Genomic DNA, 19,249 nt, shown 5'->3' on the forward strand with positions numbered 1-19,249 from the left:
TGTGCACTTATCTGTTATAAAAATTACATAATTTGGTGTAGTGAGTTTATTTTGACCAACATTATATAATCAACAGTTGATGAGTTCTATGCAAGAATTAGGACCAAAAGAAAAATATAAACAATTCTTCTTAGAATTTGAAAAAAAATGGAGTTGAGGGACTGGGAATAGATGCTGAGTCAGTTCAGTGTGCATCGCTGGGTACAGCATGGGAAAACGTTTATTTCCAAACTGATAGAGCGGCGGCGGACCTGAACGGGAGCAGAGGAGAGAGACCGAGAGCGGGGATAAAAGAGCGGCGGCCCGAGGCCCGAGGCCAGAGCGGCGACGGACCTGAACGGATCAAAAACAACAACAGAAAACCAAGGAGTGACGTTACAGGACAGCAGGTAAGTGATTGGTTGGTGAGTATTACTGTTTTTTTTCTCTAAATTAGGGCATTGGTTTAAACGAAGAGCTGGGAAACTAAGCAGCTTTTATAGCAGGTAGTGTTTTTTTTAGTGAACCTAGGTCCCTAGTATAGTTAACATTTTCTAATTTCAACGTAATTTAAAAGGGTAACTAAGCTAAGGCAAGTCATGGCAGCAGACCTCGCACCCGTGATATGCCCCTCCTGCAAGATGTGGGAAGTCATGGACACTACCAGTGTCCCTGCCGACCATGTGTGCAGGAAGTGTGTCCACCTGCAGCTATTGACCGATCGTATCTCGGAGCTGAAGCTGCGGGTGGACTCACTGTGGAGCATCCGTGATGCAGAGAAACTCGTGGATAGCACGTTTAGCGAGTTGGTCACACCGCAGGTAAAGGGAGTACAGGCAGGAAGTGAATGGGTGACCACCAGGCAGAGTAAGAGGTGCAGGCAGGTAGTGCAGGGGTCCCCTGTGGCCATCCCCCTCTCAAACAGGTATACTGTTTTGGATACTGTTGGGGGTGATGGCTCACCAGGGGAAGGTGGCAGCGGCCAGGTTCATGGCACCGTGGCTGGCTCTGCTGCACAGGAGGGCAGGAAAAAGAGTGGCAGAGCTATAGTGATAGGGGACTCGATTGTAAGGGGAATAGACAGGCGTTTTTGCGGACGCAACCGAGACTCCAGGATGGTATGTTGCCTCCCTGGTGCAAGGGTCAGGGATGTCTCGGAGCGGCTGCAGGAATTTCTGGAGGGGGAGGGTGAACATGAACAGCCAGTTGTCGTGGTGCATATAGGTACCAATGATATAGGTAAAAAACAGGATGAGGTCCTACAAGCTGAATTTAGGGAGTTAGGAGTTAAACTAAAAAGTAGGACCTCAAAGGTAGTAATCTCAGGATTGCTACCAGTGCCACGGGCTAGTCAGAGTAGGAATGACAGGATAGCTAGGATGAATACGTGGCTTGAGAGATGGTGCAAGAGGGAGGGATTCAAATTCCTGGCCATTGGAACCGGTTCTGGGGGAGGTGGGACCAGTACAAATTGGACGGTCTGCATCTGGGCAGGACTGGAACCAATGTCCTAGGGGGAGTGTTTGCTAGTGCTGTTGGGGAGGGTTTAAACTAAAGTGGCAGGGGGATGGGAACCGATGCAGGAAGTCAGTGGAAAGTAAAGTGGTGACAGAAACAAAAGGCAGTAAGGGAGAGTACACAAAACATGACTGGACAGATGGTCTGAGAAAGCAGGGCAAAGACCAAGGGAAGTCTAGATTAAACTGCATTTATTTCAATGCAAGAAGTCTGATGGGCAAGGTAGATGAACTCAGGGCATGGATGGGTACATGGGACTGGGATGTTATAGCGATTACTGAAACATGGCTAAGGGAGGGGCAGGACTGGCAGCTCAATGTTCCAGGGTACAGATGCTATAGAAAAGATAGAGCAGGAGGTAAGAGAGGAGGGGGAGTTGTGTTCTTGATTAGGGAGAACATCACGGCAGTAGTGAGAGGGGATATATCCGAGGGTTCGCCCACTGAGTCTATATGGGTAGAACTGAAAAATAAGAAGGGAGAGATCACTTTGATAGGACTGTACTACAGACCCCCAAATAGTCAATGGGAAATTGAGGAGCAAATATGTAAGGAGATTACAGACAGCTGCAAGAAAAATAGGGTGGTAATAGTAGGGGACTTTAACTTTCCCAACATTGACTGGGACAGCCATAGCATTAGGGGCTTGGATGGAGAGAAATTTGTTGAGTGTATTCAGGAGGAATTTCTCATTCAGTATGTGGATGGCCCGACTAGAGAGGGGGCAAAACTTGACCTCCTCTTGGGAAATAAGGAAGGACAGGTGACAGAAGTGTTAGTGAGGGATCACTTTGGGACCAGTGATCATAATTCCATTAGTTTTAAGATAGCTATGGAGAATGATAGGTCTGGCCCAAAAGTTAAAAGTCTAAATTGGGGAAAGGCCAATTTTGATGGTATTAGACAGGAACTTTCAGAAGTTGATTGGGAGAGTCTGTTGGCAGGCAAAGGGACGTCTGGTAAGTGGGAGGCCTTCAAAAGTGTGTTAACCAGGGTTCAGGGTAAGCACATTCCTTATAAAGTGAAGGGCAAGGCTGGTAGAAGTAGGGAACCTTGGATGACTTGGGAGATTGAGGCCCTAGTCAAAAAGAAGAAGGAGGCATATGACATGCATAGGCAGCTGGGATCAAGTGGATCCCTTGAAGAGTATAGTGATTGCCGGAGTAGAGTTAAGAGAGAAATCAGGAGGGCAAAAAGGGGACATGAGATTGCTTTGGCAGATAAGGCAAAGGTGAATCCAAAGAGCTTCTACAAGTACATAAAGGGCAAAAGAGTAACTAGGGAGAGAGTAGGGCCTCTTAAGGATCAACAAGGTCATCTATGTGCGGAACCACAAGAGATGGGTGAGATCCTAAATGAATATTTCGCATCGGTATTTACGGTTGAGAAAGGCATGGATGTTAGGGAACTTGGGGAAATAAATAGTGATGTCTTGAGGAGTGTACATATTACAGAGAAGGAGGTGCTGGAAGTTTTAACGCGCATCAAGGTAGATAAATCTCCGGGACCTGATGAAGTGTATCCCAGGACGTTATGGGAGGTTAGGGAGGAAATTGCGGGTCCCCTAGCAGAGATATTTGAATCATCGACAGCTACAGGTGAGGTGCCTGAAGATTGGAGGGTAGCAAATGTTGTGCCTTTGTTTAAGAAGGGCGGCAGGGAAAAGCCTGGGAACTACAGACCGGTGAGCCTGACATCTGTAGTGGGTAAGTTGTTCGAGGGTATTCTGAGAGACAGGATCTACGGGCATTTGGAGAGGCAGGGACTGATTAGGAACAGTCAGCATGGTTTTGTGAGAGGAAAATCATGTCTCACAAATTTGATTGAGTTTTTTGAAGGGGTAACCAAGAAGATAGATGAGGGCTGTGCAGTAGACGTGGTCTACATGGACTTTAGCAAACCCTTTGACAAGGTACCGCATGGTAGGTTGTTACATAAGGTTAGATCTCACGGGATCCAAGGTGAGGTCGCCAATTGGATACAAAATAGGATTGACGGCAGAAGACAGAGGGTGGTTGTAGAGGGTTGTTTTTCAAGCTGGAGGCCTGTGACCAGCGGTGTGCCTCAGGGATCGGTGCTGGGTCCGCTGTTATTTGTTATTTATATTAATGATTTGGATGAGAATTTAGGAGGCATGGTTAGTAAGTTTGCAGATGACACCAAGATAGGTGGCATTGTGGACAGTGAAGAAGGTTATCTAGGATTGCAACGGGATCTTGATAAATTGGGCCAGTGGGCTGATGAATGGCAGATGGAGTTTAATTTAGATAAATGTGAGGTGATGCATTTTTGTAGATCAAATCGGGCCAGGACCTACTCCGTTAATGGTAGGGCGTTGGGGAGAGTTATAGAACAAAGAGGTCTAGGAGTACAGGTTCATAGCTCCTTGAAAGTGGAGTCACAGGTGGATAGGGTGGTGAAGAAGGCATTCAGCATGCTTGGTTTCATTGGTCAGAACATTGAATACAGGAGTTGGGATGTCTTGTTGAAGTTGTACAAGACATTAGTAAGGCCACACTTGGAATACTGTGTTCCGTTCTGGTCACCCTATTATAGAAAGGATATTATTAAACTAGAAAGAGTGCAGAAAAGATTTACTAGGATGCTACCGGGGCTTGATGGTTTGACTTATAGGGAGAGGTTGGATAGACTGAGACTTTTTTCCCTGGAGAGTAGGAGGTTTACTGGTGATCTTATAGAAGTCTATAAAATAATGAGGGGCATAGAAAAGGTAGATAGTCAAAATCTTTTCCCAAAGGTAGGGGAGTCTATAACGAGGGGGCATAGATTTAAGGTGAGAGGGGAGAGATACAAAAGGGTCCAGAGGGGCAATTTTTTCACTCAAAGGGTGGTGAGTGTCTGGAACGAGCTGCCAGAGGCAGTAGTAGAGACGGGTACAAATTTGTCTTTTAAAAAGCATTTGGACAGTTACATGGGTAAGATGGGTATAGAGGGATATGGGCCAAGTGCAGGCAACTGGGACTAGCGTAGTGGTATAAACTGGGCGACATGGACATGTTGGGCCGAAGGGCCTGTTTCCATGTTGTAAACTTCTATGATTATGTCTATTATGTTCTCTCAGTAAACTGAGATGTACACAATAAGAAAAGTGATTAGAGTTGGCAGTATGAGTGGACTGAAGAGAAACGAGAAACAAATGTCTGCTAATATCAGCGAGTGTAATTTCTACAGATACATATTTTACCATCAGATCTCTATAGTTACTTCTAAGTGTGTCTCTGGTTATAAACTTACAGTGATTGATTCACATGATGAGCCTGTAATGGAGTTTCTATAACATGTGTGGCCCAAAACATCCAGCTTATTTGCATCAAAAAAAGTTGAACCTATAAAAAGAAAGGCATGGAGACATAATAATTGAGCTCAATAAATGATATCAACTGGAATGATAATACACATGTCAGAAGTTTCATTGAGACTGTCAGATTACATAACAGGCAATTACATCACTGGAAACCTGATTCAGTCTAGCAAGAAAATAGCCATTTTTTTTTGTTTTTACCATAAGTGCTGCTGTTGTCTTTTTCAAATTTCCCACAAAGGCCACACATTTGTCCTTTATATTTATCATCAAGCGTTATCTACAAATAAAAGAAATGCAAAGTTTTACACACATGTTTGAAAGAGCATGGCTTAGCAGTTCCAAATCGTCCAAAGAATGTACAAGAAACAATTGGTTTCTATCTCTAGTGTACTTGTTTCTACTAAATTGACAATCTCAGTCAGGGAGGTCATAGGATGACTGATATGGCGACTGGAAAACATGCCATGCTGGTAGACTTCTGGAGTTGGGGCAGTAGGAATTTTAGAATCCATCTGGCCTTTGCCATTTCCAATCCAGGAGTACTTGATGCTGATCCTCAATGCACAAAATGGAAGAGTTTTCTATTCTCCAGGTCTAAAAAATAAATCAATCTAAAGAATATTTGTACAGAAACACAAAGATAGTATCCAGTGGGGAGTAAAGTCTTCCCCAACTGCAATTGTGGCAGTTTTAACACATGTTGCTTCTGCCTGTCCTGGACGTTTAGCCCGGCTAAAAACGCCCCAGCAGTATGATACACTTCCTTTAAAAGCAGTATATCTACCACAGGGTAAGTTACAAGGCTGTAACCTGACAATGGAGTTTGGAAGAAAGTTGCATACAGTTGAAATTTCACTCTGGTAACTAGGACATCATCTGAATCTTTTATCAGCTCACAGTTGTATTAATCACAAAGATGAATTTAAATGAGGGAGGCCATTCAATCCATCTAGCTCTTCCTTCCATGGAAACCTACAGTCTCCCCAGTTGAGGGTCCAACCTATTCTTGGATGGTGCTAGAGATTTTGTCTCCACCTGACTTCTAGATATTTGTTCAATATACCTGTTATTTCATTTAAAAATTGTTGACTAATAGCAAACCAATCCTTGAGAAACAGACATTTATTAATGTACCTGACAATATATATTTTTTATCAAAAGAACACACATTGCTCTTCCACCGAAGAAAATCACAAATACTATGTGCTATTTGTCATTTGTTTACTCCGCTGGATAAATAAATGTAAAACTACATTAAAAATGAATATGAAGTTACCTAATAAAACTATCTTACCCATAATGCATCTTCACTGTTCCAGTTCACAGATATAGTATGTTTCCTGTTTGACAGTTGTGTGTAAATTCCACGTTTATAGATGCCAATTACCTTATCATGATGCGGCAGACTTATTCTATCAAATAAAGGTAATGTTGAATGAAAATGTTATTGTAAACTTAAATGAAAAACAATTAAAATGGCATCTCATAAAAGTATACACAAAACAAGATTCAATTTTGGACAAGTAAAGACTGCTTCAAATTGGTTTGTACATTTGGAATTTGGAGCAGAGTGATGTCACATGACATCCCCACAAAGCACTACAAACTCTTCACAAGATTATTATCAACCCCTTCACACACGCTCTTATGCATCCAACCCCCATAAATCCTGCACATGAATAAAAAGTCCTCATTCAAGTTTGATATTTTTGGAGGAAACTTCCCTTATTTCATTCCATCTTTTTCTTTTTTTCATGGTGAAGCTTCCCCTTCGTAAGGTATGTTTTCCCCTTCCCACTCTTAGTTCTCCCTATACTGCACAATCTCATCAGTCAAGGCAGCAGTGGAATGCCTCCTTGAAAATAGTTCCTAGGAGGTGTGGTGAGATGCTTAGGGTGGCTCATTATTTCCATCACCATCCTCCGTGGATAAATGCATGGCTGCTGCTTAATATTTCCACAAAGCCTAATTCAGGAACTCAGCATGTAAAGCATTGTGAACATCCATAGCATGGCACTTTGGCACCCAACATGTCGCTTACCATCTGTATACTGTCATATTTGGTTGGTGCTCCCATGAATACTCCCATGCAAATAGAAGTGATTTGAAATGATAGCGAGGAACCACTAAGGTATCCTAAAGTGAATGCACTTTGCAAACAAAGTATTCCTCACAGCTTAATACAAATCAAACATTGCTTACAAATATCATGAAGAAAATCACAGATATGTCAATGGACTATCACAGTTCACACTTTACTCGTACAATCATTATGGTTGCCTCTGGTGATCAGAAACAATCTACATCACATATTACTCGTTATAATAATACCCGTATAGCTTTGAAAGACAACCCCTTACAGAAACGGTTATACATTATAATGTAACAGTATCTTGGCAGTATCTGATTAAATGGGAATTTAAATCTCAGGATGCTTGTGTCTCATCCATTAGTACAGTCAATAATAAAGATTCATGTTCTGCACTTTGATTTTAAAAATTATTTTCTATGAAAGTCAATTTGATATTAAACGCTAACACCAGTGGTATTGAAATGTTAGGTGACAGGTTGGTAACTGAGACTAAAAACATAGCAAACCAATAAAACAGTTTGTAATTAAAAGCAGATACGGACAAAACTTACATTGCATCCTGAACTGTAATTGTCCCATTCACCACAAGAATTTTGACACCTTCTATCTGGATGTATACATGTTCCAGATTGCCATTTGACCCTCGGCGGATTTGGATGTTAAAATCTTCTGTGCCACCTTTGCAATGGCGACTCAGAATGTAGTTGCAGGTTGATGTAAAATGGTAAAACTTGTCACCAAATGTCCTGAATGCTCCATTTCCCCAAGTGCTGCAAAATCCTGAAAAACAGTTGAAATACGAACAGATGGTGATGGAAAGAAGTGGCCTGTACTCATTGCGTACAGTAACCGAATCATATTGTACACTCATCCAGGTATTGTTCTTGTCTGTTGAATTATCTATGTCCTGAGAGAGCACTGTATCTCAACACTGCACAGGAGGAATGCGTTGGCAGGTAAGAAGTGCTATTAAACGACTTTGCTAATAGTTACACCAGAAGGTATGAGACAACGCTATCAAATTATCTCATAATCTCTTCTGTTCAACAGCCCCAATTTATAAAACAGTGAAGCGGACTGTAAAAGACTTCAGGAGGACATAGGTGGTTAACCAAAATGGGCAAACAGGTGACAGTTGCAATTAAATGTAGTGAAGTGTGAGGTAATAAATTGTGGGAGGAAGAACAAGCAATGGGAGTATACATGCAATGATGTGGGTAAATAAAGAAACCTAGGGTTTAAATAATTTAAATAATAATCGGTGATCTAATTGAGGTATTTAAAATGCTAAAAGGATTCAATAGGGCAGAATTGCAGAGAAACTATTTCCCCTAGTGAGGGATCCAGAACAAGGGAGAACAATCTTGAAAATTAGAGCTAGGCCATTCAGGAGTGAAATCAGGAAGCACTTTTTCTCACAAAGGGTAGTGGAAATCTGGAATTCTCTCTCTCAAAAGGCTTTGAATGCTGAGTCAATTGAAGCTTTCAAGACTTGGATCAATAGATTTTTATTAGGTAAGGGTATCAAGGGATATGGACCAAAGGCGGGTGAATAGAGTTGGGGTACAGATTAGCCATGATCTAACTGAATGGTGGAAGAGGGGCTGAATGGTCCACTCCTGTTCCAATGTTCCTTTATTCCTAAGTCCTAATTCTCTGAAAGTGCGAGTGCAGGTAGTTAATACCATAAAAAAGGCCAATGGCATTTTGGGTTAATGGACCCAGAATGGACTGAATGGCCTCCTTCTGTGCTGTAACTTTCTATGCTTCTAAGAATGGCCTGTGGGGAAGATGAAATGTCACACTGTACACTAGGGATATTTTTCGGACGTTGTGGGAATTTGACTGCAACTGGCGGCGCTATATTAAAATCAGGGAGTGTTCGATACTTGAACTGAATACCCAGAGTGGAAAACTTTTCTAATTCTCAGCACTGACAACTCTATGATACAAATTTTAAATAAACTACAATTTAAAAAGGTCATACATCTCTATAAGAAGATACTTACCACTGCTGCCACCTGATGTTGTTTCCTCCAAAGAGGTGGGGGAAAGCTTCTCGGAAAAGCCATCCAAATCTGGTTCAGAAGAAGATATCTAAATTAGGCTTAGATATACAAGTAACACACGGGGGGGGGGGGGGCACGACTTTCTGCTGGGTTCTCCCGATCGCCACTTTAACTTTGGCAGATTAACAACATAAACGTTTATTCATCCCGATGTTATTTTCAGGTAACTGTAAAGTTGAAGGAAAAGTAACAGTGCATTGGACCCCTAACTACAGCCTAATCTTGTAGATAGCTCTCAAATGAAAGAAGAAACTAGACCCGAAATTTCCTCTATCTCATTTACGCTGAAATTAGGCCGAAATTTACACCGGCTTCCACGCGACCTTACTGACAGGACCTTACACCCAAATTTCCTGGAGCATTCATGTGTCTATGCTGGACATTAGAAACAGCCGTAAAGCAACTGCAAATACAGCGCCACCAATAGGGGTAATAGCACGAGTGTCAAAAGATGTGTGCTGTCTTTTGACATGGTGCCTCACTCTCGGAGCCTCTTGTGTCTGCTGCCCCTCTTCCTCTTCCATGCAGAGCAGCAGTATGCCCATTCAGGCCATTCCAGCAACTTAGTCCTTCTTAGTGATTGGGACCCGGGGGAGGTGGGGGGGGCAGGTCCTGAAAAATTTTGGATGCACTGAATTGGTTAAGTATAGTACAGGTCTCAGTAAGAAAATTCAAAAATAAAATTCGCCAAGAAAATCAGGGTTGTTAAAAAAGCTACCGACTCAACAGCCCCAGCAGTATAATTGCATTCCAATGAGATAACTTATCAGCAGCAATCCAAAGGTTCATATGTTGTTTATTAACACAAAGAAATAATGCATTTATATAGTGCCTTTCACATCTTCAGGAAGTCCCAAAGTGATTCACGGCCAATCAATTACTTTTGAAGTTAGTCACTGTTGTATTGGAGGGATGAATTTTGGCCAGGGCGCCAGGACAACTCCCCTGCTCTTCCTTGAATAGTGCTCTAGGATCTTTTAACTCCACCTGAGCAGGGAGACAGGACCTCGATTTAACATCTCATCCAAAAGGCAATGGCCCCGATTTTAGAATCCACGTGCGGGTGTGATGGAGGCTCCAAAAATCGGGGAAATCCCGAACGGGTTTGGATGCCGGCTCCAACCCGCCGATTTCCGGATTCCCCACTGACGCGTCAGCGTGCGTGCGCACCTCACGAATGTGGAAGTCCCACATGACAGTTAAGACAGTTCGTTAGATAGTTGAGGTATTTGAACTAGTTGATTTCATAGTTACTCTTTCATAGTTACTGAGGCAGGGGACCGATTTTCATTCAGCCTCAGCGTGTTTCCCGTGCTGTGGAAAACACTCCATGTTGCAAGAGACGTGTTTCAGCCAGCAGCCAGTTGGACATTCAAGTACTTGTTTGACAGTTGGGATTAAAAGGTGAGTTACTGCAGCAGGGCACTAAGTTCTTTCAAGACAAACTTTTAGAAGGGAGATCTTTGTGTTTTCACTAAAAATTCTTAGTTTCCACTCAGAAATTCTCCTGTTCACACATATTTACCAACTTTTCGGACCCCCTCAAACAGACATCAACAGGATTGGGGGGGGCGCCATGGTTGCATTCATCACTATATCCGAGGATGAGCAACATCACCAGCCTCGCCAGGCACGGTGTGCACCTCCGCCACTTGCAGCTCCACAACACAGTGCTGCGCCACAGGGACCTGCACAAGAGCAGAGGGCAACAACAGAGAGAGCGATGTCGCAGGAGGCACTACCCTAGCCACAGCGTCTACAGGCCAAGGCTCAGCTTCCTGGACCTCTCTAAGCAGCAATGCTTACGGAGTCTCAGAGTGAGTCGCCAGGTGGTCGCAGACATCTGCAGCATCCTTCATGCCGAGCTGCTCCTGGCTGGGCTGAGTGGCATCTCATTACCCGTCGCAGTTAAAGTCACCACTGCACTCAACTTCTTTGCCTCTGGATCATTCCAGTGTGCCACCGGGGACATCACCGGGATCTCTCAGTCGTCTGCACACAAGTGCATAAGGCTTGATTCGCAAGGCCTCGCAGTACGTCAACTTCCCCATGGACGACCTCAACCAGACGGAGACGCCAGTGGGATTCCACTCTGTGGCTGGCTTCCCATGAGTGCAGGGTGAAATCGATTGCACCCATATAGCAATACGAGCACCTCCACACGAGCCAGGACTGTTCATCAACAGAAAGGGGTATCACTCCATCAACGCTCAGCTCATTTGTGACCACCGCAAAAGATTCCCTGGCAGCTGTCATGATTCCTTCATTCTGAGGGAATACAACATCCTGGGGCTCTTCCATGTACCGAACACCTGTAAGGGCTGGCTCCTCGAGGACAAGGGATACCCCTTGCACATGTGGCTCATGATACCTCTGAGGAACCCCATCACCGAGCAACAGCGTCGATATAACGACAGCCACATCGCCACCAAGTCTACAATTGAGCATGCTATAAGGCCGCTCAAGGTGCGATTTAGGTGCCTTGATCAATCTGGGGGAAGCGCTTCAATATGCACCAGAGTGGGACGCATTATAGTTGTGTGTTGTGTCCTGCACAATATGGCACAACAGAGTGGGGTGCCGCTTGAGGAGGCCCCATCTACATCTGCCTCCACATTAAGGAGGAGGAGGAGGAGTAGGCGGAGGCGGAGAAGGAGGAACCCATGAGCAGAGCAGTGGCTCACCTGGCTGCTCGTGAGGCCAGGGAGTCACTGATATGTGAACGGATCTCTTAATATCAGAAAGTTGAAGACTCCAGTCCTCACACCACCTGGGAAGAGCAGCACCCACACCAGCATCCACCACCCCTCCCTGCACAGAACAGTCCTGCAACTACACATACACCCACTGTAAAGTGACCCAATGGGTGACATCAAGTGTGTCAAGTGTTGCCGTTCAAGGTGAAGGTCATGAAAGGGCCCTATCACAAAAGCCGATCAAGGATGGGCAAGACGTGGCAGTAGTGGTGAGAATGATAACATTTAATGTGACTTTAACAAAAAATAAATATAAATGAAAAACATGACAGTCTGTCAGGCACCCTTGTGCATACCCTTCGTAATTACAAAATTTTCACCTTCCTCTTCCTACCGCTTCTACGTGATCCATCCCCTGTGTCTGCAACAGAGGTAGTGGCAGGTTGCTCATGTTCATGCTCTGACTGCTTAGATGCTATCGGCCTTTGCCCTCTGTGTTTTGGAGCCCATGAGGGCCCCTCCACAGACTGCTCCACCTGCACCTGTACAGGAGCAGTCTCGGTCACCTGGAGAGGAGGCAGCATTGCGGGTACTGGTTGAGAGGGGGGCAACAGGTGAGACGTGCAAGCCCTTTGAGTGGCTTCCCCACTTCCATGTCCCCTTTCACCATCATCAGTCCCACATCACTCCGACCACCCTGCTGGACAACAGTTTAGAGAACATGTGTGATGCCTTGGAAGGCCAGTTGTCAAGTATCTGTCTGCCTGTTTAAGGCGGAAGAATGTTGTTCACCCTGAGTCCGAATGACCATTGTTAAGCCTGAATGGACTCATTTGTGAGCCGCGCTTGAAACTCAACGGAGGCTTGCCTTCTCTCCATCGCAGACATTCCCGCACTTTCCTGTGACAGTATCTCAGACAGTTGCTCACGAACTTACGACACTATCTCAGAGATTCCCTACCCTACCTGTGCCACCATGCCACTTATGCAGGAGTTGGACTCCTCCATCCTCTGCGCTATTGTGGAGATTGCGAGGTACTGGAACAGGTGCCACGCGCAAATATGCTGCTGTCCCTTGACCATTATCCTTTTAAAGGATGGCCCCCGGGGTTCAGCATCTGCGTCCAGCTGAGCAGAGCCTGGATAGGAGTGCGCCTACTGGCGCGGACTCTCCACAACTGCCCCTGCCACCAGTGTCTGCTCGTGCTCACTGTGTGAGGTGACTCACCAGGTACCAACACAACTAACTGACTACTAGGACCCACTGAGGTGAGTATCTGCATTTGTGGATAGCTCGCTATGATGTGACGGTGCACCCTCAGATGCCGGCAGGTCCTTTGAGGAATCGCCCTCTGCCATCACTGCAGTCGTTGAAGGGCCTGTAAGAGGACAGAAGGCAATATTAAGCATCATCACAGATGTGTCATGTTGCGATGAGCATACTGAAGTTTTCAACATGGCAAGGCATGTTAACATCAAATCATGTTGAGTGTGATGAATGTTAAAGTTGTGTCACCAGACGTTTGTGGGGTGCCAGTCTCGACATCCCTGATGGACAGGCACTCGAGGGTGCGGCTGATCTCCAGGGCCTCCTGCTCCGCATCTGTGAGGACCACTATTTGTTGTGGCCCCCCTCCAGTCCTCGCCCTCTCAAGTACATTTTGCGCTCTCTTCTCCTAGAAGGGGAGAAAGAACAGACATGTGAGTGAGTGATGGTGAAGTGGCCAACCGATGAATGCATTGCTTTGGGTGAGGCCGAATATGAAAGAGGTGCATCAGAGGGTGAGTATGAGACAGAGACATCACATTGGATCAGGATTAGGCTGAGTGGTAGTGGTGGGGTCACAAATGGGGAGGTGAGGAAGTGCTAGGAAGTCCAGGTAAGTTGAGGATGAGCCTTAAATGGGTATGAGTGATGAGATGGAGTAGTCTTGGCAGTGCAGAATGAGTTGGGTTGGTGATGTGGTGATGTGGAACACGGAACGTAGGTGAATCAATAAGTGTACTCACTTTTACTGACCAAGTTAGGTCATTGAAGCGCTTCCTGCACTGGATCCAGGTGCGGGAGATATTGCTGCTGCTGGTGACCTTGTTTGCCACCTCGAGCTAGGCCTACTTGGTGGCAGAGGCAGGCCACTTCCTCCCGTCCGCGGGGTAAAAGACTTCCCTCCTCCTCCTCACCCCGTCCAGTAGCTGCGGCAGTAAGGCATCGCTAAATCTCGGAGCAGCCTTGCCCCTGTACTGCTCCATATTGTGTTCATCTGGTGTTCGGTGCAGCTAAAGCCTTTGGAGCAATGGTCCTTTAAATAGAGCCACTCCAGCTGACAGCCTGTCACGCGGGTGCGCTGTCTGCCCACTGCGCAGCTTTCAGACGGCAAACCCGGAAGTTGCATTAAGGGCCATCAATTAACTTGCGATTGCGTGGGAAACGGTAGAATTTTATTGGTCCGGTTACCCACGTGCCCATTGACCCCCCCCCCCCCCCCCCCCGCTGCCATCCCGCCGCCATTTAAAAATTGAGCCCAACATCTTTGACATTGTAGCACTCCCTCAGTACTGCACTGAAATGTCAGCCTAGATTTTGTGCTCAAGTCTTGGAGTAGTGCTTGAACCTGTGACCTTCTCACTCAAAGGCATGAGTGTCAACACTGAGTTAGGCTGACCAATACAGTTTATACCTTTCTTCCTAGAGTTCATTGCTCCTCAGTCTCAAATCAGGATCTGCAATGCTGCATTTATGCTCCCAGTTTACCACCAGCAGCAGCAAGAATAGTGATCCAGCAATGGAAGTGAAACATCACTGTTGTCACCAGCAATAGTTTTCAAAAGAAGTGACTGTCTCTTGATGGTAAAATAAACAGTAAATAGGATTTAGGGATGGAGGTAAAAGCAGCCGTGTTTTTTGGCATGGGTGAGTGTAGGTGACTGAAGCAAGCCCACATCCTCTGTACCGGGCAGCACTGCATCTTCACAGACCTTTGCCAATAATTGCGCAGTTGTTCTAAAGTGGAGTTGGCTCCTGGCTCCTGCTACAAGGCACTTCTACAGCACTAGCTCCGCAAACCAGTATTACAGAACCACTTCTGAAAATGCACAGGCTTGACAGTGGAGATTTAATTGGGCATTTAAGGAACACTTGTGGATTATACGTAGTTCCACTGGGCTCTAAATTGAAAAACATATTGGGGGTCCCGTTTGTGCTCAAAAATGGAGCAGTAATGGGTGGAAAATGTAATGTCTGTGCTTGCTGCATTCTTACCACTGCTTTTACGGCCCATCAGATTTTCTGGGAGCATTAATCCTGGTGGCCAGAGCTCCCATCTGAAACATTTCCCACTGGGAGACCAAAATCACCCCATGCAGATTGTGACTCAAAGTCAGTGGTTATATATCCACTTCACTGGGTAAATTCAGAGTAGTAGCCCTTTCTACAGTTAAATGAAAATGCACTGGGAATAGTTCTAAAAAACTATCGTTGGTCAGTCTTCATTAATCTTGATTTTTAACAAATGCTCCAGTGCTGCTGGGAGTTGAACAGAAGCAGGAAGGCAGTAGCGTTGAAGAGTGGATAGGTATTCTGCAACTTGCTTGATTAATTCACACAGAACTTTCCCTCAGGAAAATAAATGATGGCATCCCACATAGGATGAATTGTACAAACTTAACGGGCTGAGTGCCATTTTCTTGCTTCATATTTTCTTGTACGCAACTGAAGAATTATAAGATGTTCCATGCTATCTAAGCAGGCCCAAACAAGTGATTCAGAAATACATTTGCAATATACCTGGATTTAATAAATCAGGTTATTTGTTAATGCATTTGGAATTTGTTTACTGGGAGGTATGGAGCAACAAATAAACCTTAAGTTACTGGTTTATAGTGTTCAACCAGCCTAGTTACCTTCCAAATTTTCCAGCAACAGTGGCCCCTTCCTGTAGTATATGCAAATATAAAGAATTTTCTGAATAGAACATACAAACAGGGCATCAATGTCCTATCTCTGTAACATCCTCCAGCTCTACAACCCCGGAGAGGTCTCGGTGCTGCTCCATTTCTGGGCTGGAATGTAATCTTCACCATTTACAGTAAAGCTCACCTGTCAAAATTATTCTCCTACTTAAATCACTTAAATTCCTTGAAGGTGAAGTTCTGAGCATCCCCGATTTCCTTCGTTCCACCATTGCTGCCCGTGCCTTCAGCTGCCTAGGCCATAAGCTCTGGAATTCCCCCCCTTAACCTCTCCACCTCTCTCCTCCTTTAAGTCGCTCCTTAAAGCCTATCTCTTTGACCAAGCTTTTGGTCACCTGTCCTAACAGCTCTTTATGCAGTTCGATATCAAATTCTCCCTGCTAACACTCCTGTGAAGAACCTTGGGGCATTTTACTACATTAAAAGTGCTATATAAATGCAAGTTGTTATTGTTGTAGATACCAGGAAATGGTGAATACTTTGATGCAAATCTCTTGGAGTATCCCAGGCACTAAATGTTTTTAAGAGATGAGGAAATTCATACCAAAAGTGCTAAGGAAACTGCTATTCCTACTATAGCGGTATTTAGGCAATGATCACATAATTAGTTATGACCGCAAGATCTGGATAGCTGCACTGGATGTATTAGCAGTACACAAATCAAAGGTAGGGGTGGGGTGGGGGGTTGGAGATAATGGCCTAAGTTTCAACTCTGAGCTGGGTAGACGGGGTGGGGGGGGGGATTCCCGAAGGGAAACCCAGAAGTACAGGTTTCCCAAACTGTCCTGATTGACAGGCTGGCCTCAGTCGGATGCGAGAAGGTAAGTCTTAGATTGGGGGGGGGGGGGTCGGGGTCGGGGATCACTGAGGTTGGGGTCACCAGGGGTCAGGGGTCACCGGGGGGCCGGGGTCGGGAGTCATCAGGGTAGAAAGTCATCGGGGAGTCGGAGTTGGAGATCGTGGGGGAGTCAGGGATTGTTGGGGGGGGTGGGGGTCGGAGATTGTGGGGGGGGGGTCACTGCAGTAGGCTTGTTGGGCCTGGGGGAAGCACTCCTGCTCCTCTGGGCCCACAAGCTGTGCTATAAAGGCATTTACCTGCTGTTTTGGTCCTTCCCGCATCCTCTCAAGGCCCGGAAATCCCGGTCCCCAGGGGTTAAAAACAAAAAAGCTGCTAAAATGGAGGCCCACAGTCTCTTTGAAAACCTTAAGTGACCAACCCGCCTCCTAAGGTAGGTTGGAGGCCGGTTGGAGGCGGGTTTTAGATTTTTAAAATTTTTACTTCCCCTCACCCCCAACCCACCTGTTTTTCAAAGTTAAAATCATGCCCAATAGGAGCAGATGTTTCAGGTATTAGACATCAAGGGGATCGGCAGTAAAGTGAATAAACCTATCAGTCAGGCGCAACAAGGTGTTGTCCCTGACTGCCAAGTTTTTTTACTGAATTTCAGCCTAGGAATTTAAATGATTAAGAAGGAGAATCATTTTGACAGGTAAGCTTTGCTATAAATGATGAAGATTACATTCCACCACACACCAGTGTAAAAAAATTTGAATTACAGCCAATTTTTGTCGAGTCAAAATTCCCTTCCGGCAAAGTCGTAGCAATGCTCCTAGGATTACATTCCTGGATTTATTTCAGCGCGTCTGGTGAGCTGTTGAATTGGGGATGTAACTTTATCAGAGGAAGCAAACATTTTAACTCTTCATTCAAATTTATCTTGAGTGAAAAGTATGTTATACTGAGGGAATGTTTATCCTGGGGAGATATTCAATACAATTTATGTTCTCTAACTCCCATTGGTATTGGATACATTACTTTGCTGGAAGAAACATATACAACTGCTGCAACCAATGGTTTCTCTCATGCAATCAAACTGTAAGAAGAACCTGTTATTTTTTTTCTACTGATTGTATTGCTTTTTGCAGAGGTAAGTACCTTTTTACCTGTGTAATGAAACCATTTTCAACAAAGGCCCTGGGTTAAAGAATAGTTCAGTTTAACTGTCACAAAATTCCTGCAGTTCATTTTGCAGGAGTCCAATATGTGGACTCATTTTGAAGAAAACCAATTATTAGTAGGGTTTTAAATTCTAAAACCCTGACTTTAGTGCCAGCACTGCAAGTAATTGAGGTCACTGCTGGCTCCAGGAGTGCTGAGACCCAACTGAAGACATGGGCCCAGAAAACCCATAAACTTTCTAGAGGATTTGGGATGAGCAGAAACTTTTAGTGGGAGAAATTGTGGTGGGACCCAATTATGCTGCCCATTGGAACTTAAGCTGGTAACTCCTGTGGGGGCAGGGGTGGGAGCAGCCAGTTTTTGTGTCTGCCACCTTTCAGTCTGACTTCATTAATGGAGGCGGGACTGGCAGAATGGGGATCACCTCTTGAAATCCCCACTAGTCCTGTTTCCAGTGCCCCCAAACCAATTAGCAAAGAAAAATCACTGGATATTTTCTCTCTGGCTGACTGTGACAATCATCTTCAGGAAGAAAACTGTAGAAAGTGGTCCATATTTATTGTATAATATTCCACTTTCATGTCCCATGGATAGGGGTTCTGCCGATGATCATCACAGTCAGTAAAACAAATCATTGATAATATTCCAGTGGTGCATTTAAATAATAAAAACAAGCTGATGAATACTAAACTTGTTAATGAATAAAGTCTTTATGATAATACTATTACATTTCATACCACATAATAACTGTTTACATAAATCTAAAAACACATATAAGCTATACTACTGCAAAATTTTAAATACTTCATGCTGTGTGAAATTAACTTACCTTTGCACAAGGACAAAGCCCAGAGAACTAGTAATACAAGCTTTCCCATTGCATTAGTTTGGGACTGGAGTAGACACTAAGGTCATCCTAGTGAATTATTCTCACTAGTGGAGTCTCTTTCTTACATCCATTTATATACCTCCTCTCCTCAGTCTCATTTGAATAGAATAAGGAAGTTAAAAGCAGCTTGGGGTTTTTCACTTTGGTGGTGAATTTAACCCTTTGGGTTCTGAAACATCATTTCAGCCTCTTAAATATGCACTGTTCTTTCTTATAATGCAACGAAAGAGTTTTCTATAAAAATATGCCTTGAATAGTTTTCCAGTAAATACATCATCTACCAGTTATACAATTCCATCCATTTTGATTACCACGCATTGGCACAAAGCAATTTCCCATATACAGTCTTCTTCACAGCATTATACGTTGTTACTCACAAGGGGGTTTCTGAATTAAGCCCCTCCAACCTCCATCCACGGCCAAAATTCTATTGAGTATCATACCAACAATAAATATCAGAGGCTGGGACAGGAGGGAGACAACACCCATTAAATAACTTTAAAATTAATTTTAAACTTTTTGCGCTCATTAAGTTGGGAATGAACACTTTTCACATTAGATACTAAGGCAAAAATGTTGGCACCATCACACCCCATAAATTTACAGATAGAGGCATAATGGGCTGTAAAAATGGGCAGAGATGAACTGCACTTTATCTCCACCCAAAATGCAATAAATCAGGCTGCTCCTTTATCGTCGCTGGGCCAAGTTCCTGGAACTTCCTACCTAACAGTATTGTGGGAGCCCCTTCAA

The 19,249-nt window shown here is 44.4% G+C and overlaps 1 protein-coding gene across 1 annotated transcript in view; it reads right to left on the reverse strand.

Annotated features, from left to right (window-relative positions):
* The window catches only part of LOC137341481 (mucin-2-like), an 81,236-nt gene extending 62,661 nt beyond the window's left edge, over nt 1-18,575 (reverse strand). Inside the window, exons 1-6 of the mRNA XM_068004586.1 lie at nt 18,437-18,575; nt 8,923-8,991; nt 7,465-7,693; nt 6,116-6,233; nt 5,020-5,098; nt 4,752-4,843 (exon numbers count right to left, since the gene is read on the reverse strand). Coding sequence (XP_067860687.1) covers nt 4,752-4,843; nt 5,020-5,098; nt 6,116-6,233; nt 7,465-7,693; nt 8,923-8,991; nt 18,437-18,485 — 636 coding nt within the window. The 5' untranslated portion in view covers nt 18,486-18,575. The remainder of the gene's footprint in view (nt 1-4,751; nt 4,844-5,019; nt 5,099-6,115; nt 6,234-7,464; nt 7,694-8,922; nt 8,992-18,436) is intronic.
* Between the last annotated feature and the right edge of the window lie 674 nt (nt 18,576-19,249).

This window comes from Heptranchias perlo, chromosome 24 (assembly GCF_035084215.1).
Source record: "Heptranchias perlo isolate sHepPer1 chromosome 24, sHepPer1.hap1, whole genome shotgun sequence".
NCBI classification, from domain to species: domain Eukaryota; kingdom Metazoa; phylum Chordata; class Chondrichthyes; order Hexanchiformes; family Hexanchidae; genus Heptranchias; species Heptranchias perlo.